Consider the following 27,591-nt stretch of genomic DNA (forward strand, 5'->3'; position numbering starts at 1 on the left):
GAGTTCAGCTCTTTTGAGAATCTGTTGGCAATAGCCTTCTGGCTGCTCTGTCTGCACTGTATCCATGAGATGGTCTTCTTGGTTACAGTCATTCAGAACACGTAAGCACAGATGTAAAAATAACTACCAAAAGATCCTTTAAAGGATGAGTCTTGCCTAATACAGTAGCTGTTGAGACACACTCCTTATAGAGTCTTAACTGCCCAGAGCCTCCTAGCGTGCCCAGGAAAAATCTCCAGTTTACCTGAAACATAAGAAGTCATCTGAACCGCACACAAACTACCAGATACCAAAAGGAAACCCTCTGTATGAACTTCTTAGCCAGCCACACTGAAGGGAAGAGACCCGACGCTGGCCAGGAGATGCGTACGCTTCCTGAATGATTCATTTTTCCCACGCCCTGATTGGATAAAGACTTTTCCTCTTAAGACTCACGGCTCATCCCATGTTTTTCAGGAGAACATGCAACTTTGGGTGAAGTGCTTTAGAACTTTGAAGTAAGGCATTTTCATTCACCTTACTTTCTAATGCCTAAGAAAATACGGGATTGGTATTGCATTCTGCACTGGACACGTACTGTAATCCGTATGTTCTAACGCATGGACTGGTAACTTGGGCATCCGTACTTCCCTCTGTGGAGCCACAGAGCGGTTCCCGCTGTCATGGGGGCAGAACCAGGCTTCTCTACAATACCGCGTTGGTGTTCACAGGAAAGCAAGGGCAGCTCCTGGACCCAACCAGGTTTCAACAGTGAGTGCGTGCGCAATTGCTGTTAAAACACATCTCTTCCCTTAGCTTTTCCTCACTCCATACCCTTGAGTTTTAAAGTGCAGGTGTGTCTAGAACTTGAATTCATGCTCAGTAATACACAGAGATGTGGAAAACAGCCAATACCCTGGATTCAAACTAGGTATGTGGCCTGCACTGCTGCAATGAAGTCTCCCTGATCCAGATGGGGATACATGAGAGCGCTATCAGGACAAGAGCCAAAGAACGAAGGCATAATCAGTCACAGCAAAAAGGTCTGAGCAGCACAGCAAGCAATCACAGCGGCAAAACAGAGGAAAAAAAGAAAATTAGCATTTGATTCGCTAGCAGGTATCTCAGATTGGCTAATGAGAATCCTCAGATAAATGAAGGCCTTCCCACCTATCAATTTCTTCCAAGTAGTGGTCTCTACTAAGCATATATTCCTTAGGATTCAGAACCTGGCCCCTGAGAACTCAATGAGCCATGAGACAGATGTAGCGGGATGAGAAGTAGTAGTTTATATTTTCCAGTTAATGCAAAACTGTATACAAAATTAAAAAAAAAACAAACCTCAAAAGTTTACAGTATCAGCCCATCCATTGATACCCATTCATCAGCAAAATTAAAAGTAAACATTGTCTGTCTGAAAGTTAAAAAGACCATTAATCAAGGAAGATGGACTGCTGGAAAGCAAAAATGACAGCAAGGTTTCAATACAGGGACTTGGATTCAGCCCTTGTCTCCTCATAGTTACATAAAGTGCCAAAAAAAAGGGATAGGAAATATTTCATGAATTGCACTAATATGTCAGGGTTTTTTTATACCTTGCCCCAATAAAGTGGATGAAAATTATATCACAATAAGCAAACATATACATTTTATGCTAAAAGTATAATTGAAAATTCATGTTTAAATGTTAACACCAATGTACTGAGATACAGCGTAGAAATTACATTTTAGACCAATGATTTTATTTTGCTGACTGAAACAAAAATAATTTTTGTATTTGATGAAAAAATCTTTGTCTACAGAAAAATTGCCAGTTCTTGAAGTTCTGAAGTACTTCACACTACAGTGGGGACTGCTAAACTTCAGGAAATCTATTCTAACATTAAATGCCAAAACATAGCTGGAAGTCACAGAAGAAAATATTATGACAGCTTGTAGCATTAAGTTTTTAATTTTAAGCCCCACACAGCGATGTATGCAGAAAAGGCAAGAAGAGAAGGGAAGGGAAAAATTTACACAAAATACATTCAACATTCATGCTAAGAAGGCAAACACCTGTCCTCTTTAGTGGATGGACAAATCACTGCTTCTGTTTCAGAGGCATATGCTTTACTACTTCATTCTTCAGTGAACCAGTGACATTTAAAAATACCACACTTCAGAGACTGGTAAGAACTGTGTATGGGTATTATTCAGTTAATCCTTTGCACTGACAAAACAACTGTGTGTAAAGAGAATGACTGTGGTCCCTACTGTAGTACACTGTGGCTTACAACTTTAGTGTAACGCTAATTGCAAGTTAAGACGGATTTATCTTAACGGTTATGCCATTCAAGTTTGGTGGCTAGTCAGCTTACCAAAAACAATTCTTAAATGATCTTTCAGTGATATAATATAGAATAATGATAAAGAACTGAAATTAATAACTAGGAGAAAATATAACAAAGTAACATGTTTTGTCATCAATTTAATGTATGCCAAATTAGAGTCAAAATGATGGAAAACCACTGAAATTGCTCCTTAAAAGGAATACATACTTATAAAGTAGTAAGTATAAAACCTCATGGATTTTTTTCGTCTATTTACTAAGAAAGCATTCCTCACAGACAGGGTGAAAACTCAGAAGCCACAATAATACTCTATTAGACTGGCTATTCAATTTAACAACATTGTTAACGGTTCCATGTTAAGTACTATTATTTTTAAACCTTCACAGTCTAACTGATGGCACACACATGGATCAGTAAACAGTTTTAAAAAAAAAGTAAATTTATTTTTTAACTTCATCGTGTATGATTCATTTTGTAGAAATAGTCCATCATGTATACTTTTTAATCATCCTTAAGGCAAGCATTATTTCTCCGGTGTGAAGTACAGCGTAGTAGTTTGAATTCATATAAAAATAGCAAATTCTTGAAAGTATATCACCATAACAAAAATGCTAAAACAACCATATTACACCTAGACAAAATGAGCTCTATAGCAGCATTTACGGTCACGTACTGTGGTCTGACATTGATGTTTCTAACATCATATCACTTTCATTCATTTCAATCTCAAATGCTTCTTCCAATGGGCGACTGATATCTGTACTTTTCCTTTGATGTGATGTCTCTAATGTTACTATGCCACTTTCATCCAGAGTTTGTCTTTCTATGTCGAATTCTCTGAAATCCCAGGGAGGTGAAATTATGTTCTTTAATGTCTTCATTGTGTGTACATCAAAGTCATAACATCTTAATTTGTCTTTGATCTCTGTTCCTAGGAGAACAGTCAAACCATTAGTTTATTCCAAGTGAACACTCCCAAAAATGTATCTCAAAGAAGCTATCATCCAGAAACTACTATGATTCTCTGCTTTCAGACCGACAGGGAGCTGTCGCTGCTTAATGACTGAAGTTGAATACAGTTGTTCTGAAAAAATACAGCAGCCTCCTTCTTGAAAATAGCACAATATACGAAGCACAACTCAGATTCAAAAGTCTGTTATTAGAAGTAATTGCCAATTCCCTTCCCAATTCTCTAAGAGGCTTTTGCTGTTGTTTAAGTTACACACAGCATGGGTTGCATTAATGCATATCACACAGCTGCATGGTTCTTCCAGATGTGTTAACTGACTACATATGGAGCAAGACAATATTGAGAAGAAACATCTGCTTCAATAGTGTGAAAAATCTGCAGGAAAAGCAATAGAGCACACAGATGGCTTTTACTGCCTTCAGCCTCATTAACATGCTTGACAAGACATCAACTGTGTTCATTACAGATAAATCAGTAAGTTCAATGAAGCAGAAATATGTCACTATCAAGTTTTTTTGGAGGCAGAAAGCTTTCATAGAATATTTCAAACTATGGCAATATAATGTATTACTGTTATGAAGCACTTTCTTTTTTTTACCATATGTAGAGCTCTATTTTTGGAGGCAGAAGAATTTATCCTGTCTCCACAGAGCAGAGTTTTGACATGGTGAAAATGCCTTGCTCATATGTCTTACAGCAGCATTAGCTGAAAGAAAGCCCTCTGATTTTCTAACTCCATATTTCTATTTTTTCTACCTTCCCTTTGGTTTCTAAGCTGCCACAAATCAATATTTTCTATAAAAGAAACCACCACCACCTCCAATGGCAAAGTGTTTCCTTTCTTTATACTGGTAAGAATTGACTGTCATGATGCTTACAAAAACCAGAGAACTTGTCAGCAATTGCACATGACCAGGCTCATTTAGCCATTAAAAAAACCAATAAAAAACAAACAAAACCACACTCTATTTTATAAGTTAACTAGGTAACGGTAGACGGTCTTTCTTGATGCAAGAATAAGGCTCCTCTCAAAGGACTCAATGACTTTGAGTCACATAAGTGAAAGACTTACCAATGTAGGCTTCAGAATCACCAATATACATTTCTATGCAGTGTCCAAGCATTGTGACAGAAAATGTGTCATCCCTCCTAAGACCAAGGGCCTATTAAAAAAAAAAAAAAAACAACAGTAAAAAGTAGTCAGTAGCAGATAAAACCATTTACATCTTAAGTCCATGATGGTTCCGAGTTTGTTGTTCGACAATGCTATCAGAGCACAGTGTTCACTGTAGAAGCAAAACGTTGCGCAACCAAAATAATACTGTTACATGAACTGGCTGAAGTAGTAAACAAGCAACGCACAAAAACAAAACCAGAAAACGATATGTATACAGAGAGAGAATCATTCACAAATCATGAAGTATAACGTGCTACTAAAATAATGATTATAAAACCTGCGAGGAAGTTAATTTTGTATAGCTAACCTACAGTCTATAATGAAATAGATCGAGACATGCTTCAAGTAATTACAACTAAATATACGTAGTACAAGCTTCTATGTAAATAGAACTGCAGCTAAATTCAAGCCAGTCAACTTGAACGCTGAAAATTCAACTGAGGAAAATTCACTGTTACTCTATGAAAATGAAATCACCAAAACTATCCTGCAATAATAATACACAAGTATCATATAATAAAGATAAATCTGAGACAACAGAAAATAGCCTATCTTTAAATGCTGCACTTGCTGTAAAATCTCCACTTCAAGGCATAGGTTGGAAGTATTTTAAACCATTTCAGCTGCATGAGAAGTTTGTGCATATAAAATGTATATGACAATTATGATACTCAATTAATTTCTAACAAAGAAGGATCCAAGTACTAAGTTTCAGAGAGTGGCCATTTTTTACCTAATCAATAGAAAACTTAGGAAGATTCTTCAAAAAATTTGCAGATTATAAAATAAACACTAATTTGGAGGATGGATAAAACGCTGGTTCTCTGTTCCAAAACCAAACCAGAACGAAACAGTAAATAACAGAATCTGTGACCAGCACTTTAATTTAAGCCAGTTACATACCGTATGAAAATAGTCGATTGCACTTTCAAAATTGCCCATTAGACTATGTATGTAGCCAATGGCAGAGTAAGTAGAAGCATTTTGAGGAATTAGTACTAGAGCCTGGCGATGGTATTCCAGTGCTTCTTCGTATTTCCTGTTCGGGTTAAATACAGAAGATCTATTAGTAAGCTTCAGGGTGAAAGGCGTTTTTATAGCATTATATCGATAGTTTCCTTAGCTCAGTGGCACGCAATCCTGCAAGAACTTAAAAATTATTGCTTCATGCTCTGAACATAATAGAATGCACAAAAGACTCATGGATATTGACAATTTTCTTCCTCAATGTAACTGAGAGATCATTTGTTCCCCTTATGTAGCACAACAGCTGCCTACAGCTAGACCCCATTTGGAGATGATCTTAGCAATCTGATATGGTAAATTGCTTCAGATGTTTAATGCTGCTCATTGTGACATTAGCTTCCATTTTCCTCCCCAGGGTAGCGAAGGAGCAATCACTCATTGTTCAAAGTGAGAAAAGCTCTCTGGGCAGAAATTTCACAACCTTTAAGTGCCACATACACTGGTACTTTTGTCAATTCCATTTTGCTGTCTTCTCAGAAAAGAAGGTCTACACATATTTCTTTCAAATACCAGCCACCCTTTCTTTGAAAATTATCGATTAAGTAGACTGCCTATTGCATTTGTTATTTTATAAAACCAGGATTAAATGTACATTATGGCATTACTCTGAGAAATTACATTGTCACGTCTGAGATCCTAGTACCAAGCTGTTAAAAATAAAGATAACTACCACTGTATTTTAATATGCTGCTTTCAAATTTCAACCACATAATGCTAGTGAGTAGACATGTATCCAGTAAGCTTTTTCATAATAGCAATATCATGTATTACGAACACTAGTAAATGAGTTATTACAGAACTCTGTAAGTTGTCGAAGCATATGTACAGCTGCCTAAATTCTCAATTTGATTTTCTTGAAAGATAGTTTACAAGGATGTAGAAATACATGAGGTTGGCTTTCTGAACCTGAACAAATAATACCATGCAAGTTGTCCTAAGTGTGATGTAAGCAGTTGCTAACTTTTTGTAGAAATTCAAAAGAGACAAGAGGAATTGTAACTGAAACACGTATTTGGAAAAAACCTGCAATTACACTCATGAATAGATTCCAGAAACAGTGCCTTTTGTTTGATCTTGGCAGAAGGGGTAACTATTATACATCCGTATTTCATAATGAAAATGACGACTAATTGGCAATTCAAGCACAAAGCAATTACTGCCAAAGCAGAAGTACAACTTATATCTACCATAATCACGCTCTCATTAGCAGCTTTGAAACAAAAATTACAGTATACACCAATTGGACAATTAAACCCATGACACTAAAAAAAAAAGATACGGTACTGATTAAACGAAAGAAAACACTGGTTAAAATCAGATTAAGGTAATTAATGAGAAAACATTTCTCTATGTTAAAACTGTTAAAGCTTGCATATGTACTTTGCACTTGCTTTTTCTCTTCCTAGAACGGAAATGCGAAATGAAATATGAAATAGTTCTGTTCTCAAAAACCACGAAGTCATACTTTATTGTTGTGTTAACGTCACTGAATATTTCACTTCAATAAAAACCCCGTAAGTGCTGATTGAAGCAATTAATCAGCACAAAATCACATTTATGTTAATTAAATCAGTGGGCATATTCAAGTATGTCAGGACTGGGACAGTAGCCAGTTAGAATTTACACCCATACAAGAATCTAAAAGCCTATGACCAGATTCCTATCTAATAAGAATCAATAGTTAAGGAAAGGCTTTTTACATTACATGCTTTAACTTGTGTGCAGTAAACTGGATATAAGGGGCAATTAATGTATTTATGTTCACAAGCTGATTTAGGGAATCTTGTTCATATAAGGTGCTTCTACACTGCTCTCATGTTGTACATAGTTTTTATATGAGAAATAGGCCTAGAGAAAACATATTTGCGTAGTATTCCAGATAATTGTAGCTCCAGTATTCTGCTTACTTGAGTTTTCTGCAGACGTGTCCTAAGTTGTTCAATAAAGGCTCCCACTTATCAACTGTTACCTGCAAAATAATGCAACAATTCAAATAACTGCAGCTTCCCAGATTGTGACTGAATTTTGTCTACCTTAAAAAAAACCAACATACAAATGAACAAGGCAATTCATTCATGACCAAGAAAAATATCACAAGCATTTTCAGTTCTTTTTGAAACACATATTTAAGCTCAAAACATTTACTCAATAACTCATTTTTCTGCTTTTTCTATTCCCCAAACCCAATTAAATTTCTTTAGTGATAGTCAAATAGTAAAACTTGGATGCAAATCAAACAAAATTTGTTTTCTGCTTAAGTAAAAATCACATCAAGTCTCTCAGCGTAGGAGCACTGAAGACCCCCCAAATTAGGTGTTTGTAAAATAATCATAAATACTGAAGATCTCTTTTCTGTCTTCTCCACGGTCTAACTTCATCTGCTTTAAATAAATTAGCTCATTCACAAGGCACACGGAAGACAATCTGAGCCAACAAAATCCTTAAACCACTTTTTGCTGAAATTAAAAATCATTTGGACTTGATTGCGTTATGAATTTGGGATTTATAACAAGGTAAGAGTATCTCTGTATCTCTAGTTATTTCAGGTGTTTCCCATTCTAAGTCTAAATTTCCAATTGTGTGTTTATAGATATGTTGATATTTAGTATTTCTCAATAAACAAGAAAAACGCCACACATAAAAGAATTTAGGCATATGCACAAATTTAAGCCTGATCTACAAAGTTTGTAGCATTCACATGAACAACAATACAGCTTTAACTAAAACAGAACAACCCTATTTATAGCATGGTGAGCATATAAATTAGTATCTGTGCAGTTTGTTTTAGTAAATGTGTGCCTTGTCCACATGAAGATTCTATTTTTTTCAGTGCTTTCCACTTTATAGAAGGTTTATTGTGCTCTAGAAGCAACTTCATTATCTTGATAGGAGATGCTTTGTTAGCAGTTATAGTAGCACGAGGTGGTGTTCTCATTAAATAAATTTAAGCTAAAAATTCAGAAAACCTATCTTAAAATTCACAAGAAGCCTGTCACAAGGTGGTACTGTTTTCATTAAGGCATCTTAAGTTACTCTGGTACAACGTGTTTCTTTAGACAAGATGACAACACACAAATAAAATAAACAGTACTACCAGTAGGTACAAACTCATTTGTGTGTTCCAGCTTTTGAGGAATCAGGGTTGTAATGGTTGATTGTTGATTCACAAAAGCACCTTAACTACAAGCACATTTCCTGACAAACTTTTTACCAGTGACTGTTTTGATTACTTTCAGAAAATTAGTTAAGCATCCCTGGGCCCATTCCCACAGGGTGGCTCTACCTGGTAGAAAGAAAACAAATCCGTATCTACAGGATTACATCCAAACAAAAGTGGAAGTCATTCCAGAAATGGCTAACACTGAAGGTGGCAGAAACCATCTTCACACGTGCACCCAGTTCCACGCTGAGGTCAAGAACCACTGGTCTACCAAGACCCAGTACTGAGAATGAGACTTGGATTCCACTCTCCAGTTAACGCTTATTTTCTTTTAATTTTATATAGAAACATACTTTTTGCCTTTTCCTGTAGAACTGAAGATAACGTGATGATTCTCATCTAAAACTCCAACATACTCAATTACAAGTAGATAGCCCAAGTTTTAAAGTCAAATTTATATTATATTGCTTCTATCTTAAAATAAGCACAGCATATTTTGTCACAAGATATTACACGGAGTTTTACAAATTTACAATCATGCATGTTGTTAGGAAAAATACCTCATTTCCAATAGCTTTGATTTTTTCCAGAGCATCAAGAAACCACTTTTCTGCAGTTTTCCAGCTAAGAATTGAGGGAGTAGGGGGAAAGAAAAGTAAATTAGTGAAGAGTTTTAACTGAGAAATGAAAAAGAGAAAATGGTGTTACAAGGAACAGTTCTTTGACATTATTTCATCATATGAGTGAAATTAGATGTAAAAACCAGTAATTTATGTTGGCTATATTTTACATGTGCTCCTAAGAGCTAACAAGACAAAGTTAAAAAATCAGAAGCAAACCAAGAATATTCAGTAAATAGTTCTTGTATCTGTTAAGTTTTTCCAGAATATATTTGGAACCTCCTGAGCTGACAAAATGTTTTGCTGTACAAAATTTCACAGCATGCATGCACCTGTGTGTGCAGACAGATGCCTTTTCAAGGCATGCAACTACCCAATGACAGGCACACACAAGATAGTAATCGATCTCTGCATGTTCCTCAAGCATTAAACGCTTTCCTCGTTCAATCTTAAACAACGAAGAACAATGTAGAAAGCAGCGGTTTAGGGTAAACACCATCTAAACTAGAACCAAAAGAAACTACAGTTCAATGTAAGTACTTTAGTAGATATATTGACACATTACACTTCAGAATAATCCACGTTTAAGATTGTATTTAATCCTGTTTTGCAAGCTTACTCTCCATTTTGAAATGCAACCACTCCAACTTCATGCATAACAAAAGGATCTTCAGGAGCAATGCTTAAAGCTTGGCTGAAAAACCTTTCGGCTAACTTTGAGTTGTTGGTCAAACCATATTCCAGTCCAATATAGAGCATCGGCAAATGACACCTAAAAAAATAAAGCCACAGAAAAACAAACATGCACTTATGAGGAATGGCATCACAAACTACAAAGAAATGCCAACTGTGTTTGCATATGTTTATGTACATCCAAGTAAAAACTGATTTAAATGGACTATTAGCCTAAGGGGCAGTTTAAAAGACTGCACATCTTTGTTAGTTGTTGACAAGAATTTGAACTCCAATACATAATTGTAACTTGCTCTGGAATTACACGTATTCTCTCAGTGCTCAAGTTAGTTCTGAGGGTTTTTTTCCCTAGTTTCCTTCATATGTTTCATTTACAAATGGAATATGGAAGAAGTAATAATGGTAAGGGATTACCTTTTCCAGTAACTACAGTCAAATACTATAGTTCTTCATGCAATATGACATGATTAGTCCACTACTCATTTTACAACCTTCTCCACAGCATGAAACAGCTGTTCAAGATATTACTACACAGCAGTTTATGACCTGGTATGACAAACATTATTCACAAATTTCAGAGAACTTTCAGGTAGAACACAGATTACCTAAATATAAATCTCGACTTTAGAACTTATAAAAATCACAACAGCAATCACAAATAATGCAGTTAAATGCAGATGATGAAATTATTTGGGTTTTTTTTCTCCTTTGTTCTCTACAGAAAATTGTTGCAAACATATCCTACTGTTTAAAGGGATATAGGTCAATATTCTACACTATTTATGGATTAATTTTAATTTTTCTGAATATGACATTTTTGACATACCCTTTCATGAGCTGTGCAGCTGTGAAGTATGCAGCCATTGCTTGGTCGTGCTCGCTCTCAACTGCAAATGAATGTCCATATGCTATCCACGCAGGTCCGTAGGTTCTCTCAAGTGTAGTAGCTTTGCTGAAAACAAGAGCAAGTCACAAGTAAACGCATCTGAAATTAAATTTCGTCTGCTTCAGATGACTACTTCCATAGCAAGGCTATGCCACATAGTTAGGTATCCGTTAAGATAATCTTCTGTAATGACCAGTGGTAAACAAAGTTAAAAGTTCAACAAACTACTTAGCACTTAAAAGTATCACACCTTTTCAAGAATTCATTGTATTATTTCTGTTGCTGTTCATGGACAGCAGGAATTATTTGATATTATTGAACATAAACAATGATATCATAGGTGAATTGGGCAAAATACAGAAAACATTAGTAGTGACTCATAATGTATTACAAAATTCTAGTTATACATTTCAATATATATATATTCTAGCAATATAAGTTTCACAAGCAGGATATGAAAATACCAAATGAACACTTAGGTCGAAGAAATTTTGCCATGTAATTGTACTAGCCTTAATGAAGACGAGTACTTCTCGTATCACAGACAGCTGCCGTGCAAGAGAGAAGTATACAAAATGTCACTCAAGTCCTGAGCTGAAGACTGCAACCTGAAGTCTTTACAGAAAGATGGACTTGACAGGAACATTGGAAAGCTCTGTAGGTTACCTTCTCAGTCTGAAGGCAAGGGCATTCATAACTAAACAGCTCATGACAGATGTGCCCAGTCTTTTCTTAAAAGCTTCTGACATGGAGATCCTACATGTTCCACAAGTAATCTACTCTATTGCTTAACTATCCTTAAACACTTCAGTTTTTCCTAACATTTAATCTAATTTTGTTTGTCACAGTTAAACTCATTATTTCTCATCACAGATCCTAGAGCACAGGTTGTTCTCTGCCTCCTGGGACAAAAATACATATTCGAATATTTGCATCTTCCCACCCACATCCTAAACAGCTTCAATCCCTTCAGAAACTTCCCTCACTGGCCGCCTTCTCCAGAATGCTGGTTTACTGCCTTCTCTTGAATTGAGTTCACATGTCTCACATCCATCTTGAGTTCTCCACACATGTTGACTTGTCAACAGCGACACAATTACAATACAGCTGTGTTATTGTTATAAAAGATGGATTATGTTCTATCACAAATGTTCTTTTCCTCATTGGTGCTGTGATGAGGTAAGCCGTTTTGCAAGATCTGAAGAATGTACATAGCTCCTTCTGGAGCAGCCAGAATAGTACTTGCTACCGGGCACTGCCCAGCTGTGCCTCCTACCTTGCTCAGCATGCTCCAGCATGATGGCCTGGGACTCCAAAACAATAATATGGGAGCTTGTGCTTTTATCCATGGGATCTCCAGATCCTTTTCTAAAAACTACTGCCTAGCCCACAGTTGTCCCTAGCCTTGTAATTGTACACTGTCATTCTTCTCCAACAAATTTGGGCATCTTGTTACTATTTCACTTCTACCAGACCTTTTTTCCTCTTTACCAGAACCACCCTGAATTCTGATGTTTTTTCTCTTTTTCCCCTAACACATCTAGAGACCCTTCCTGGCTAGGGATGCTTGCAGATGTAACAAAGATGTCCTTTATTTCACCACCAAAACCACCTATGTCACTCAGGACAGCTTCTTGAAGAATTTCACACTGGTACTTGTCAGGAATTTAAAGAGTTTACTCAAAATAACCAGGCATTTAAACAGTCTAAATTACTTACCCATCTTTACATATATTGTCTACAAAGGTCTTGAGAAGAAAAATGAAAGCCTTACAGATTGATTTAAGCCTTCCCAGTTTAAGCTTACAGCACCAAAACAAATGCCCTACTTCGCAGCAAGGTCCTGCTCGCCAGTGCTGGTAATCAATACACATACAGAAGACCTACAAGAAAGACCACTGGACTAACTGACCAACCGAAAACATCCAAGGCTGCTTGTGCAAAGAAAGAACTAGACACAGCCAAGTGTCAGAACTTTCTATCTAACTCTTCCCTTTGCGATATGAAGCCTGAACCTGGGAGAATGCCTGAGTGTCCTTAAGCTAAGAACTGAGGCTTGATTACCTAGCTGTAGTTAGCTTGGCAGCATGAGCAAATGCAGGGACTACACCTGCCCATAACAGGAAGGTGAGAGCCAAAAGAGATCCCACATAAGTCTGTATGTCATTTTAAAATTATCTAGAAGGTTGAGGTCTAAATTGCTATACAAAAAAAACCCGGTGCCAACAAAAGGAATTTTTTAGTAGTAACCAGTTTACCGAGGCTTCTGTTTACTTTATGACCTTACAATCAATCTTGAATATTAAATACTTATTTAGCAAGTGAGCAACAGATTCACAAAGGAAAGCCAGAAAAAAAAAAATTTACCTGAGATATCTTCTGGCATGTTCATTTTTGTGGCCCACCATGAGATAATAGCATCCTACTGCAAACCATGACACCTACACATTAAAATCAAAACAGAATATTATTAGATATATCACTCTGACTTTAGTGAAACGTCATGATAGGTGATGCAAAACAGAGGAACAGATAATAATTAGAGAAGTTAGGAACATTTTCACTGAAATCACAGCTTTTCAAATTATTTGATAATACAAACAAGCTAGAACTGCTGGCATGTATGTCACTAACTGGGTTTGTTCAGCCTCATGAAGAGAGAGCTAAGTGGAAAGCTTATTGCTGTCTTCAGTTATCTAATGGTAGGGAATGCAGAAGACGGAGCCAGATTCTTCTCACAGGTGCAGTGATAGGATGGGAGGCAATGGATACAAGTTGCAATATGGGAAATTCAGACTGAGTAAGAGGAAAACAACTTTCACCATGAAGGTGATCAAACATTGGAAAAGGTTGCCCAGAAAGGCATATACATTTATTACTGTAGCATTTGTTTTAAATTATTGTTCAAAGTGAATACCTCACACTGAATATATTTTACAGGCACTTTGTTTTAAAAAAGAACCTTAGTAAAGAAAATTACAATGCACAGAAAATAAAAGCAGTGAGCCATTTTTACTAGCTCCATCCAGAAACAGATTTTGAATCCTGTTGCTCAAACTGGCTATTATATTATAACTTTTATGTGTTTTCACCTAGAAAAAACCACCTGGTAATGAAGGCTTAGAACAACTTACAGGATTATTTGGGTACAAGTCCACCAGTTTGTGAGAAAGATAGAAAAGCTCTACACAGCGGGAAGAAACAAGAGAAGAAAATTAAAACATGCTAAAACATTAAGATGTTTCAAGCCATTTAGCTTTCTATACAAGATATCCAGAACATCTAAAGTTATTAATGCACAAGTGAACAAAAATGTTTTCTGTTTAGTGGTAATGCTTCCAATTGCCTCAAAATAGATTCGGTTTTGCAACTAACTAAAAAAACCCCAACCCATAAGTCTTCACAGCACATAAATAAGCAGCTATACATCCCACCCCTTAAGAATTCTGCAACAACTTTGGTCATTAGCACACATTAAAATAAATGCCTGTAGTATTACACTTCAATGTATCTTGTCAAGGTAAAACACTATTGAACTTCCCACATCTAAAAGGTATAACGTACTGGCTAGATCAATTTCAAAGCAGAATCCTGTGCATTAATATGTTGAAAATAGGACAAAACCAAATAAGTTATTATATTATTTGGAGTAATTTTAAGTGATTACTTTTCTAATAAAAATAATTCTAGTTATGAGAATAACAATTCTATTGTCTATGCAATTTCAAAACAAATAGCATTACAGTACGTAAAACTTCTATTTCTTCAGAGTACAGTGCTCAAAGTGATGAGTTTGTCCTGGAGTACTTTGCATCAATTCTTGGCTTCAGAAAAATCAAATATGAAAACTGGCTTACAAAATACCAACTTATTTACAAAATACTTCTTAAGGCAGACTTAGAAGAAAAGTAAGAGCACTGGCCACATTTTCAGATGTAGTTAACTGTCAAGTAACTGAAAAGTACATTTACTAAACATTGAGAAGTACTAGTACACCTAATGACCTATTTGCATACATACAATGCACCATCCTTTGAGGGAATGCAAATCATATGAGCTCCTTATTCTATTTTCCAATTGGTTTTAAAGACATTCAAGCTACTCACTTGATTTGGATGTTTATATGCAGTCTGAAATGAAAAAAAGCCATCCCAGCTGCAAGTAAGCTATTCTTGTCATTCCAGCAAAGGTGCTGCATGATTATTAACTTGTTTGAACTAAAAAGAGGACTTCACAACAAAGCCAAGGCAAGGAGAATCTAGAGTTTTTTTCTAATATGGAAGAAGCATGTCCACCTAAGCCTACACACTGCTCAAGAGTTCCTTCTAGTTTAAATGAACATATTTTATTTTGTTGTTGATTAGAAAAAGTACACCTAGATACTCTAGGAAGATCACCTCTAAACAGAAATCAAACAACAAAAATGCCACAGTGAAGCTCACTTTCTGGCTACATAGCCCAGTGGTTAAAAGATAGTGACGCTCATGATCATGAATGAATACAGACTCCATGCACAACTACTCCCTGCCCTGCTGCTGTCAGCTCTGAAACTCCCTTCCTTCCCAGTTACCACTGTCTTCTTGAGACTGCAGGTAGCAGGAAAAATATTTCTAATTTTTTAAACAGTATATAAGGGGGTTTCTTGGCATCCTTAATTCTTTTTTAAAATTGAGGCTTTACAATCTTCTTTTGACTCATATTAAATGTTGTGTTTCTTACCATTTGCTTTATTAAGCTCCACAAGTGTCCCTATATGCACAGGTAAACAATTTGCATGGAAAGGATCTTTTTCCATCACTCTAAAAAAAAAAACAAACAAAAAAGAAAAAGTCTGCAATGCACATTTCAAAAATTTCAATGTGTTATAAGCAAGGTGCTTTTATAGTGTGTAATGTTCCACTTAGTTACCACTTTAGGCACCAGAAAACTATTTGTGACTAGAAGGTAACTATTAACAACATAATAAAGGCTATCTTAAGACTAGAAAAATAACTATTAATGTAGCTTAACAGAAGAGGATAACAGAAAATTCTGGCAAGCTGAATATACAATTAGAAAAACAGAATACAATGCACATTTGTTTGCAGGTCACTTGAAATTTAACCAGCAAACAGCAAGCAACAACATTTCTGTTCACCTTTTCCATACATTTTACAGCAACTTTCAAGCAATAGTCCTCAACTTTCAGAGCTTAACACTAAATAGTATGCCTTAGGAAACATATTTAGCTCAGTTTTAATTTTTTATTTCTTGTGGTATTTAGAAACAGAAGATAGTCTCACAGACAACAGACTGCATGCAGGACATGGCTTGTAAGCATGTGCCCTTTTTGTAAGCATTAGCATTTGGTAAACTAAGCAGAGGAAAAAAAAAAAAGATGTCTTGAAACCTATTCAAGGAATCTCTTAAGATCAGAAGTACAACATTATGACTCCATTCTCTGAGAAGTACACCTTGAAATAGTTAAAAGTTTAGCTGACATTTTTAGTAGTTCAAAGCATTTCAAATGAAAATATAAAAGAACATATAAACAAGTATATTAAATGCTCTCTTGAAGGGAGTCTAAAACTTTGAAGTTATATGGACTTCTCAGACTCTCATTTCCAGGCTCTAGCATCTGTGATAGTCTCCTCCTTAGGAGACATTTACTTCTGCCACTTTCTATGTGGCAATTAAGTTTCAGAAACAAAGATGTGATAGTATAATTTTACTGACTTAATTGGGAGTAATTTATTTCAACAGGATCATGATTTTATTCGGATGTTTAAATTCACCCTAACCGTCAGCATTCTCTACAGCCTTCCCAAAATCTTGCCTGTACTGGGCTCCATGGGATATTTTACATAGTGATGGCTTGCTTCAGCTAAGAAAAAGCTGTACTACAAAAAAAAAAAAGGAAAAAAACCCCTTCTATTTTATACTACTAATATTCTGAGACTATGCAGTACATACACAAAAATACGTTTTTTCTTAAAAAGGTAGTTGTCAGGCCAGCACAAAAAATAACTCCACAACCACGTGTTCAGGTTTACAGTAGTTGAGAAGCAATCTATGTTGTTGTTCTGACCCATCTGACATCCAAGCAGCAGTGTATTCCTGAGCCGTGTAACAACCGAGACACGATACTTTGCACATCAAAATTAACGTAACTTCAGTCAGCCAGAGAAATCATACATCCTAACCAACTGATCCAAACCTGTTCGTTCTGAAGGCCAGACAAGAAGTAGGCAGAGAACACACAAAACTGAAGGTACCAGAGTAAGGAAGAGGATGGATGAAGGGAAGTGCAGCACAGTGCTGATTAACTGGAGTTTTGCTCTGGATACTTCTGCTACATGTCGTAAAAATAATGTGTCTTGCCAGGCACAAACTACACATTTTAAATACCTGAATCTTTGTATCAGACTTACGTATGTCAATCCATTGAACAATGATATTCGCTGTAAGTCCAGGCATAATTATTATACTACACCACATGAGAAAAAACCCTCAAAGTTGCTTTGTATACTTACACCGAAGTAAGCTTGTAACACATTTTGAAATCACAGTTATAATAATGTCTTTCAGCTAAGGATACTACCACATCCAGGTTCTCCTGAAGACCATCTACTGATTCAGGAATCAGTGTTTCACTAGGTTTATTATACTGAAAGACAAAAGAAAAAACATGTGAAACAATAACCAATCTAAAAATCAGATGGTATGAATATTTTTAGTTCTAAAAGAATATTTAAGAAGCATTAAGCTTCTTAAAATTCTTAGTTTTAAACTGAAAGTCCATAAAACATGTATTTGGTAAAACAGTTTTTTATAACATACTTAAAAGCTCATTTAAAACATGAAAGATGTTTGCCAGTGTCAATATCTTAAGTGCAGGATGTAGAAATGAATACTGAGCAATATATAGTTGGCTTTCAGAGTGCTCACATTGTCTTTGGAAAAATGGAATAATGTTATATCCTAGTATTTTCAGGTAACTGACATTTTGCCTACATTATTAACATTCTTTTTCCCCACCTAGAAGTTTCTCAAGAAATAAAGCTAAAAAAAAAAATAAGAAATCAGAATTTCAAGCTGTCACCACACCAAAAAATAAGTTTACACAAAACTGTTATACTACCCCCATAAAGTGATATCTACTGCATCATGGATTTTAAAATAACCAAAACTACAATGCCCTTATTTATTCCAATGTTCAGAATAAATGAAATCCAAGAAAATTTACACCTGAAGTCAAGACTTCCAATCAGTTCTCCAGCTTTTAGGTCAGTTTTGGGGTTTACCTTTTTCAATTTATTCTCAAATAAAAAGTGAAGCAATTCTTGTTCTTCTTCTGTACATTGTCTACTAAGAGGTAGAGATTCAAGAAGTTCTTTTTCTATGTGAATTAAAAAAAAATTAAAGCGGTCATGTTACAGAAGAAATAGCAAGATTCAACATTGTATGATGCTCATCCCGAAACTACAAGGAAGATAACAGTACAGATACACTAAAACAGATAAAACTACTAATTATGGAAATTAATGATTGAATTCTTAGTTTTTCCTTTTACACTTTTAAATACAATTTAACGAACATGACATAACACACCACTATTTTTATTTACTCTACATGTCAAATTTTATCACTCAGAATGTTATATTAACCAATGCCTACTGTAACTAAGCAAACACCAGTAACATTTCATGGACTCAAAGCCGTGAAGTTGAAAACACAGGAAAAACATTGTTTAGGCTGGGCAAAGAGTGTGGGAGCTTCCGGAACTAACAAACAGGGCAGCTGGGTTACTTTGTTTCTTTTAATCTTAGCACTGCAAGACTGAAAAATTAAGTTCAAATGTAAATTTGAGCGGATTATAATTTTCACTCATTTCATACATTTTCTATTTTTTCTTAACATTTTAAAGTCCGTTACTTGTAGTATTGCTTTAACTTTTACCCAGGATAAGGCATATTGAGAAAGCAGCTAAATTTTACTTGTATTTGAGAAATACTGCTATCCAGACCTTCCTGTGCCGTCAGCATATGGTGCGATGTTAAAAGATCAAATGCTTCAAAGCAGTAAACATCAAGCTTCAAGGCCTCTTTGTAGCTGTATGTTGCTAGGGTTCTATTATCCAAAGCATCATAGATCTTCCCTCGCAAAAGGCATATAGAGCTCTTGATCTGGTGGAAAAGCAGGGCTGGAGGTCAAAGACTGAATCAATGTTTGCAATTTGGTTTTGAGCACAAATCAAATGGGCTCCCTGAAAAGTAAAAAGCATTTCATGTATGATGGAACCTGGTTTTCTAGTGCTGTCTTAAAATAAAAGTATTGTCTCTACTAGCTTAAAAAAAAAAAATTAAATGAATACCCTGTCAGGTTATCTACTGCCAAACGAACACCTGCTTGAAATAAGTAGAGGGAGGATAGAGTTTATCTTTTCTACTTCCAGCATCCACCTCTCTGATACCGAGTTGTAAGCTATTTATGCTAAATTCCCTTCATAGTCAACACAGGGAAATTGTCGCTTCCAAAGCCAATTCACTTCTTTGCTGACTATTAAACCACATATTTCATGCAAGACAAGAACGGCCACAGTTGAGATGAAAAGGGCCAGATCAATGGACTCAACTACTTTGAGCAGAAAAATACACCCTTCTTGTCAACCCAAAACATAGATGTTTCAAAAATGAAAGTCGTGAAAGATCATTATTACCATAAAGTTGTGCTAAGATGTCTAATAACTAACATGTTCTTTCAAAACTCCATAGATGGGTGTTCAATTCAGTCAGAAGGCAACAGAAGTGTCAGCAAGTTACTTGAAGAAAGTTAACCCATTTCATGTATCGTTTCACTATATCATCAGACAAACGAGACAGACCAACTCTCTCAGGAGTTCACACACTAGAAACAGTATAGCTGCATTAACAACTAGTAAACCCCAGGGGGCTGCTAATGTGGTAATATTGTTACCAGCTCAGAGACCGGTCATTCTTACTCTGGAACTAGTGACTGTGGAAACTAACTACATTAAGTTGGAAAAAGCTACATTCCTAGAGAGGAGTTTTGATTTAAAAATTTTTGTAGCAGTCCCCACTTCAGTAGTTCTGTCCTTTGGCAAACCAAACCCGCCCTCGCATGAGTGAACTACATTATCACAAGCATTTGTGAAGGCACGGACTGATGTAAGTTGAGTTTTTTGGCTGGGTTATTTTTCCGTCAAAATAGTTTCCCAGTTTAGTTCAATACTGAGCCACGCAAACACCTGGGCCAGAGTACCATGGAACGGGGAGCAAGAATGAACAGCCAAAGCTGAGGACTTCTTCCTTTGCTTGCAGTGGTAGCTTAAATGTTCCCATTAAGGTGCACCGCAGTAACTAAGTCTGATCCACTTCTCCCTTAAGCCCATTAACACCAGCATCCGATATCCGTTCACATCGATGATTTAACCCATTTTGCTACTTCAGTCTTACAGGGAAAATGCCATCTGTCAATCACCTTCACTGTAGTTTCAGCTAATAAACTTCAATTCATAACTCCGAAAGTAAAGACTCTTCACAGACTCTTCAGCCTACACGTGGTACCGATCCCTTTTCACTGTATGCCTATACAGAATTATTTCACTGAGCTTCAAAAACTTCACCTGCGCGTCACATAATTTTCAAGTGTGACCAAAAAATGTCCCACTGAGAACAACACTTGAGTCATTAAGGAAATATTTCATTAAAAATATCTGGAGGAGAAGAAAACTTGCTTTGTTACTGTAGAACCGCCAGCCCAATTGAAAGAAGTGTTAGCTTACATTATCAAGACTGAAATTGCAGCATAGAGCTAAAAGACTCTAAAAACCAATGCTAGATCATGAACTTCCTTCCAAGTGTCTGCAAATAATTTATGGGAAGTTGTTGAAAAGCACTCTTCATTTTTGCAAACTAAGTTACTTTCATACAGGCAAGCTAACATGCGACTTCTGACTGAAAGGAGAACAATTCAGCATTTTTGAAAATTACGTTATCTAAAAAAGAAAGCTTAAACACAGAGTTTCATATTCATGCAGCTGTAAAATCACTTTCTGACCTGACACATTTTTTTCTCAGTTATAAAAATATTTCTTTAAAAAAACATCACTTACAGAGGATTGTGACATCTCCCAGTCTGTGGTAGAGTCTTTCAATCCACTTTCATCCTTCAAGTACTTTTCAAAAAGTCTTTTGTTGATTGGCTCTTCCATATCAAGAATATCCAGGGCCTGTTGATGTTCTTTTGCAGCATACTAGCCAAACACATGCATGTAAAAAATAAGGTTGGGATTTGAAACATCTGTACGTAAAGCACCAATAAACACAGCGTCACATTTCAAAGGCACAGACTGCAACAACCAGTGCTTGTCAGCAGGTTTTTCATGCATGCATATTCTTATTTGCACATATGTCCTTTTACAATTGCAGCCAACTATTTTACTAGTCATCTATGATACGCAAAAAAATATAAAATTAACACCTACAGAAAAATCTATTCTTCAGCTTTATGCAATCACAGAAGCAAATATGCTTCTAAAAATAGTTAATACAAGTTTTAATAAAATACAATGATCTTATTCTATAAGCAGCACATTATTCTATTTCAAATTTCTATATCATCATAGAATAGAATCATAGAATACCAGGTTGGAAGGGACCTCAAGGATCATCGGGTCCAACCTTTCTAGGCGTGAGCACAGTCTAGATGAGATGGCCCAGCACCATGTCCAGCTGAGTCTTAAACGTGTCCAGTGTACCAGAGTCAACCACTTCCCTGGGGAGATTATTCCAATGGTTGAGTGTTCTCATCGTGAAAAATTTCCCTCTCATATCCAACTGGAATCTCCCTGGGAGTAACTTGTACCCAAATATTTAATCTACCAATTGATTCAGTTTTCCTGTGAAAGCACTGCATTTTACTATTTACATATCACATTTTATACAGAAGTATAAAGCTGCTAACTATATTTATACAACCATAAATCAGATCTCCTCTGGTCAGACTACAACCAACCGATTAAAGATGTAAACATGAAGACATGAGACGAAAACGGTTCATGTTCTTTCCCTGCAAAATATTAGAGGAGTATTTTCTTTCTTGGAAAAAAAGGTTGGTTGGATTTCTTCAGAAGAGTGCCACAACAGATACTCCAGTGACCATACTGAAGGTTAGAGAATGTAATCAACTGTTACAAAATCTAAACCTGTTATTCTGATGAACATAGACATCTACATTGCCTGTCAGGTACCTCATCTTCCCAAGATATATTTTTTATTTAGTTTGGTTTGTTTCCAATAGAGGTTAAAACGTGTACTCACATGACACCTAGCTGCAAGGTAGCGACATGCTTCATATAACTGAAAGAGAAATTTCATACATATTAGTTATAAAGAGAGAGCATGTATACTTACACTGCTGGACTCCATTTTTCGCTCTCCTTTTTCAGTTGTATGGGTTTTCCATCCCTTTCACCTCCAAAAATCTTTCCTGACCAAAATGACTAAGTCTGTAAACACTTTCTCTACTATTGAACTCTCAAAGGACTCTTGCTTCACTCTTGCCTTCATCATTAGCAGAGCGGAAGGACAATTTAAACAACTACAGCTGAAGTGACACTCCACCTTCCTATACCTGCTGCAGTTACATCCTTGGACCCCTTCATCTGGGGACAACAGTTTCAATCTGGCCGATTGAACATAGGGCTATACTTGCTTCAGATAAAAAACCTGCATGATGTAGTTTAATTACTTTTCCCATAAACCTTATCCTCTGATGGTGAAGAAGTCACTGTGGTTAGCAGCAGAGGTTTAAAAGTGGAGTAACGGTAGTAAGTCTTTGACTAAATGGCTTACCTTATCCAACTTCCGCGATCGGAGGGCATGTGCTGCCCTATGATACTGAGCTGTTAGGTAAAGGCATTGGGCCAACCAGTAGATATCTTGTGGTTCCTCTAAAATAAAAGAACAAATTATAAACCATTAATTTATAACGTATCTTTAAACACTTTCATACAGAATACTCACTTTTTTCTTCACTAGAAAAGTATTTTTCCCCTATTCTAGCATCCTATTCAGTTACAAAGTTTTATTTTTTTATATATATTTTAATATATATATGTGTGTAAACACAACTTATAATTTATATCGATCAATGAGAGAGTAAAATGAAAAAAATAATCAGATTTTAACTTTAAAGACATCAGATAACACACTGGACAGTGAATACAAAGAATCTCACACTAGAGGTGTGTCATGAGAAGACGACAACAGTGGTACCGATCTAAAAAAAACAGCAGTTGTAGGTTACCCTGCCCATGGACACAGGGCAGAAAAAACCAACCCAGAATTGTCGCTCTCAAAAAAGACCAGTGGGAACCTAACAACAGTGAAAGTGAAAGCATTAGACTTCTGCAGCTTGAAGTTACGATTGCAGAAGCACAGCTTAGTACTCTCCTACTTTATTGGCAACCAAGGCTTTTGTGGGATCAAGCCCCTAGAATAATTTTAAGAAGTGTAAATAGACCATGGCTGTAGGCAGACATAGGCTACCAGCATCAACTCACTCTGTAAACCTGCATTCCACTTGTCGCCCAGAGCAACAGTGAGTCCTGCAGGAAACCACCATTGTCTCTCATAGCTCACTCTTTTTTTTTGTCTCTTAAGGTAGGCAAACCTTAAGGTTTGGCCAAACATTAATTTTAACACAAAGTTCAAAAGGGAAGGAAGATTGGCCCTGCCCTATTTAGAAAAATGGCATTCCAGAGATCACAGAAAAGCACTTACACCAAACTCCTTCAACATTTAGCCAAACAACTTTAAGAAAACAACAAAACCAAAATGAAACACTATCAGAAAGAAGTTAATCAAAAGCAATGTAAAAAGCAACTGCTTACCATGAGACAGTGAAGCTACTTTGTCTGCCCAAAACAGGGCACTTTGATACTGCTGCTGTAAAAGCATAATAGAAATAGTTAGTATTTATTTGGGGTTAGCTTTCCTGGACTATTTTGAAATATATTGCACATCATTCACATTTAAAATCTTGTGCATGTAGCCTCTAATGGACAGCGATTCACGTTTGAGGTCTTTATAAGTTCAAAAAACAGTTCAAAAGGGCAAGTACTGTAACTTCTAAAAGATATCAAAAAGTAATTTCAGCTGGGGTTGTTCATTTATTTTCAATAAAATGCAGATGTCTTTGACCAAAAGGTATGTGCTACGTAAGTATGGTAATAGGTTGTTAGCTGATTTGATATCACTGAAAAAGTAGCAAGAATCCCCTCCTTCCAGTTAAAATAAATGCTACATTTTAGAAGAAAGAGAATACTATATTAAGAAAAGGTCATATAAATTACTTCAGGAAACTTCAGCAGCACCACTCTGATTAAGAAATTTTAATTCTCCAGTCAAGATGCTCTAACCTCACACAAACCATAGTCCCTGTGTGAATTTCCCCTTATCCTTGGATACTCAGTTTGACTGTTAAGGCCTCAGTTCAGGAGATGCGGGTGAAATGGATAACACTGGTGGCAACTAGAGATCCGATGGAAGCAGAGTTTGCAGGTCTATCCCACTAACTCAGCTAAGGTAGCCATCACATTTGGGGTGCTAGGCAAAACCTCACAGAATTGGCTGAGATTATTCTATGAGAAGATCAGCAGGGGCTACTGTTTTTCATAGAATCGTTAAGGTTGGAAAAGACCCTTAAGATCACCGAGTCCAACCGTTAACCTATCACTGCCAAGTCCACCACTAAACCATGTCCTCAAGCACCACGTCTACCCATCTTTTAAACACCTCCAGGCATAGGGACTCAACCACTTCCCTGGGCAGCCTGTTCCAGTGCCTGACCACCCTTTTCGTGAAGAAGTTTTTCCTAATATCCAACCTAAACTTCCCCTGGCGCAGCTTGAGGCCGTTTCCTCTCGTCCTATCCCTTGTTACTTGGGAAAAGAGACCGACCTCCACCTCGCTACATCCTCCTTTCGAGTAGTGTATCCTTCTCCATGCTGTCAGGTATAATATGCTTCCCAGATCTGCTGGACATTTAACAGATATCCCGCCATCGCAAGGACTTGCAACACTATAAAAGCCTTGATCACTTTTTCTCTGTCCTGCAACATTACAGTTGTGGAGTTTGTTTACAATCTTAGAGACTGTTTTATGCTTTTGAAGTAGAGATTTGGCAAACTGTTCCAAAATGCACACTGATGGTATTCTAGTCCTCACAAAGCACTACACTCCATGACCTAAGTGGTCTTGTCTATTCTGTATATTCTGTATTCTTACATTCCCTACTCCATGGGGACTAAGAATGCCCCGGAAATTTGCCAAGAGAAAATAGTTTGGTTTTAATCTGCACTGCCGGGCGGGGGAAAAAAAACACAACACAAAAAAAACCCAACAAAAAAACCAAACCAGAACCCCACATATGTAATAGCTGTCTGCAAGAACTGGGTTTTAAATAACTCTCAACACCACAAAAGAAAGGCATAATCCAGGTCTACAGGGCAATATACGACTTTTGTTGAGTAGTTCTATAGTACTATAAGCTGACTATATTACCCAAAGAAGCAGGCCCATGTTCCTCGTGATGCCCCTTCCTCGGGACTGCACAAGTGTCTATACAGCTGCGTGGCAAAGCAGCTTGGGGAACCAGCTTAACTCAAATGACTACAGCAAAACGAAACAATAAAAATCTCCCAAATTAACTTAGGTCCCCAATCAATCTTTCGGTCAGACTTGCTGGCCACACACACAAGTGTTTGTGCTAACTGAAGGGATGGGTTTCTCTCAGTAGCGATGCCAGTATGAAGTCTTTGAACTAGAAATAGAGCAGAGCAGTTTCATGCTATACTTAATCTAATTTATTAATGCATTTTTCCTGTTGGTTATTTTTTTTCGTTTGTTTCTTTGCCCTGCAGCAACATAATTGCTGAATCCATCAACAAGTGAAAACAAGACCGCCCTTCTAATAGCAGTCTGCAGCGCGGCAGGTTAGCACGATGGGCAGCGGTAACCACCGGGTAAGCACGGCCCAGCTTGCACAACCCGTGAGGGAGGGATCCTGCCACCATGCCTGCGCTACCCAGCAGCCCTACCGCTCCCACAGCGGGCCGCCCTCCTCCTCCTCCTCCTCCTCCGAACGAGGAAGAGCCCACGAAAATGCCGCCGTCAGGTTGCGCGGCGGCCGCAGGCCCCAGCTCCCAGCCGAGACCGCACCGCCGGCGCTTCCGGCCCACCGCATCCCCGCCCGCCCCCGCTCCCTCCTCGGCCAGAGGAAACGGGGCATTATTTCAAAATTAACTCCCCCGCCGCGGCCACAGAGGCTGGCACCCGCTGCACCCGCTCCCCAGGCCTCCCTCCGCCGGGGAGCCGGGCCGAGAGGGCCTTTCCCTCGGGGAGAGCCAGCCGGCCGCCAGCCGCCCCTTCCCCGGCAAACCCCACCCCGCACCAACGGTCGCTTCCCCCGCGCCTCACCTGGTCGATGTACTGCCGCACCCGCTTCCTCAGCCGCTCCAGGTTCATCCTCCCGCGCGGTCGGTGGGCGAAGCCGAGGGAAGGCGGAGGGAGGCGGCCCAGGCGCCAAGCCCGCCGCGCCGGCAGCGCTGGCCTCTCCGCCGCCCGCCCGCCGAGGCGCACTGCCTGGCGGTGCCGCGCTCAAACCCGCCCCCCGTCCTCCCTCCCTCCTTTCCGGAAACAGCACCCCGAGCTCATCGTTCCGAGGGCGCTGGGGGCCGCCGAGATGGGGGTCCCCACTGCGCGGGCATTCCCCCCAGTAAATTTATTTATTATTCTCCCCCCCCCCCCCCCATAAATTTATTCTGAGACTTTTCTCCGCAGTCCATCCCCCAATAAACTTATCCCGAGACTCTCCTCCGCAGCTTTGAGGCGAACGTTTGTCTCTGTGAGGGCTCCTATAGAGACCCGTTGCCCTGAGACCCCGCCTTGGGCTACTGCGGCCTCGGGGTGAAAATATTTCCTCAAGGCTTTGCAGCCATGGCGGACGACGTGTCAGGAGGTTTCCTGCAAGTCCTTCATCGTCCAGTCCATTCTGGTATCACGCAGATTAGGGAATCATTATCCACTAGGACATTGCTGAAAAATGCCAGCTTTTACTGCTGAAAAACAGGTAACGTAAATGAATGAATTAAAAAGCCTCATTTGAAATAATTCAGATGCTGGCCGATACATCTTGGAGCGGGTATGCTGGGCACAAGAAGAGAAATCTTCTGTGTGTGTTTTGATGGAGAGGAAAGACCTGTGTCAGAGTTATAGCGTGGAGAAGGCCACAAAGATGGCAGCTGGTCGCAAGCAAAAAATATTCATTTGAGAAAAATAGGATCCATGTGCCTTCTCCTGATCTATTTGCAGTAGCTGCACTTTGATGTAGAGCTGTTTGACTTCAGTGGCTTCCGCCTGTTATTAATTAGGTTGGATTTTCACCTCACACTATGTCACCCTTTGGGACTGTTTCTGATCTGGCATTGTTGAGCGTATGTGCTGCAGATGGCAGATACCCATTTTATCCCTGCAGTAAAACATAGATCTATTTTGCTTTTTTTCACTAAACTGCATTCGTAGGTCTGCTACTTTTTCACATTTCTGTAACTGAGATCTTGAGAAGAGCAAAATTGTTGTTCATCTTTCCATCAGCTCATGTAATGAAGGAACAAATCCTTTTGTTAGTGGTTTCTTGAGATCCAGTGGTCCTATCTAACAGCATTATCATCATGTTCAGCTTTTCT

General features: G+C 37.8%; 1 protein-coding gene across 3 annotated transcripts; it reads right to left on the reverse strand.

The window, feature by feature from the left end:
• Positions 1-1,253: 1,253 nt before the first annotated feature.
• Positions 1,254-26,507, reverse strand: CDC16 (cell division cycle 16). 3 transcript variants are annotated; one of them, XM_087758346.1, is made up of 18 exons: positions 26,324-26,507; positions 23,737-23,791; positions 22,697-22,794; positions 22,163-22,201; positions 20,956-21,096; positions 18,847-19,006; positions 18,125-18,219; positions 17,354-17,487; positions 15,561-15,640; positions 13,976-14,025; positions 13,209-13,282; positions 10,782-10,907; positions 9,882-10,034; positions 9,203-9,266; positions 7,390-7,451; positions 5,360-5,495; positions 4,352-4,442; positions 1,254-3,240 (listed from the first exon to the last, which is right to left on the reverse strand). In XM_087758346.1, exons 1-18 carry the CDS (start codon positions 26,369-26,371, stop codon positions 2,975-2,977), a joined length of 1,872 nt encoding a protein of 623 aa, XP_087614472.1. In that variant the 5' UTR covers positions 26,372-26,507; the 3' UTR covers positions 1,254-2,974. The 3 variants fall into 3 exon arrangements, with proteins under 3 accessions (XP_087614472.1, XP_087614473.1, XP_087614474.1); XM_087758347.1 differs by lacking the exon at positions 23,737-23,791 and adding an exon at positions 21,487-21,617 and having other exon boundaries at positions 26,324-26,457; XM_087758348.1 differs by lacking the exon at positions 23,737-23,791 and having other exon boundaries at positions 26,324-26,451.
• Positions 26,508-27,591: the final 1,084 nt, after the last annotated feature.

The sequence above is a fragment of the Nipponia nippon genome, unplaced genomic scaffold, assembly GCF_047370975.1.
Source record: "Nipponia nippon isolate SJK-2023a ecotype South Korea unplaced genomic scaffold, ASM4737097v1 scaffold_2, whole genome shotgun sequence".
Taxonomy (NCBI): Eukaryota; Metazoa; Chordata; class Aves; order Pelecaniformes; family Threskiornithidae; genus Nipponia; species Nipponia nippon.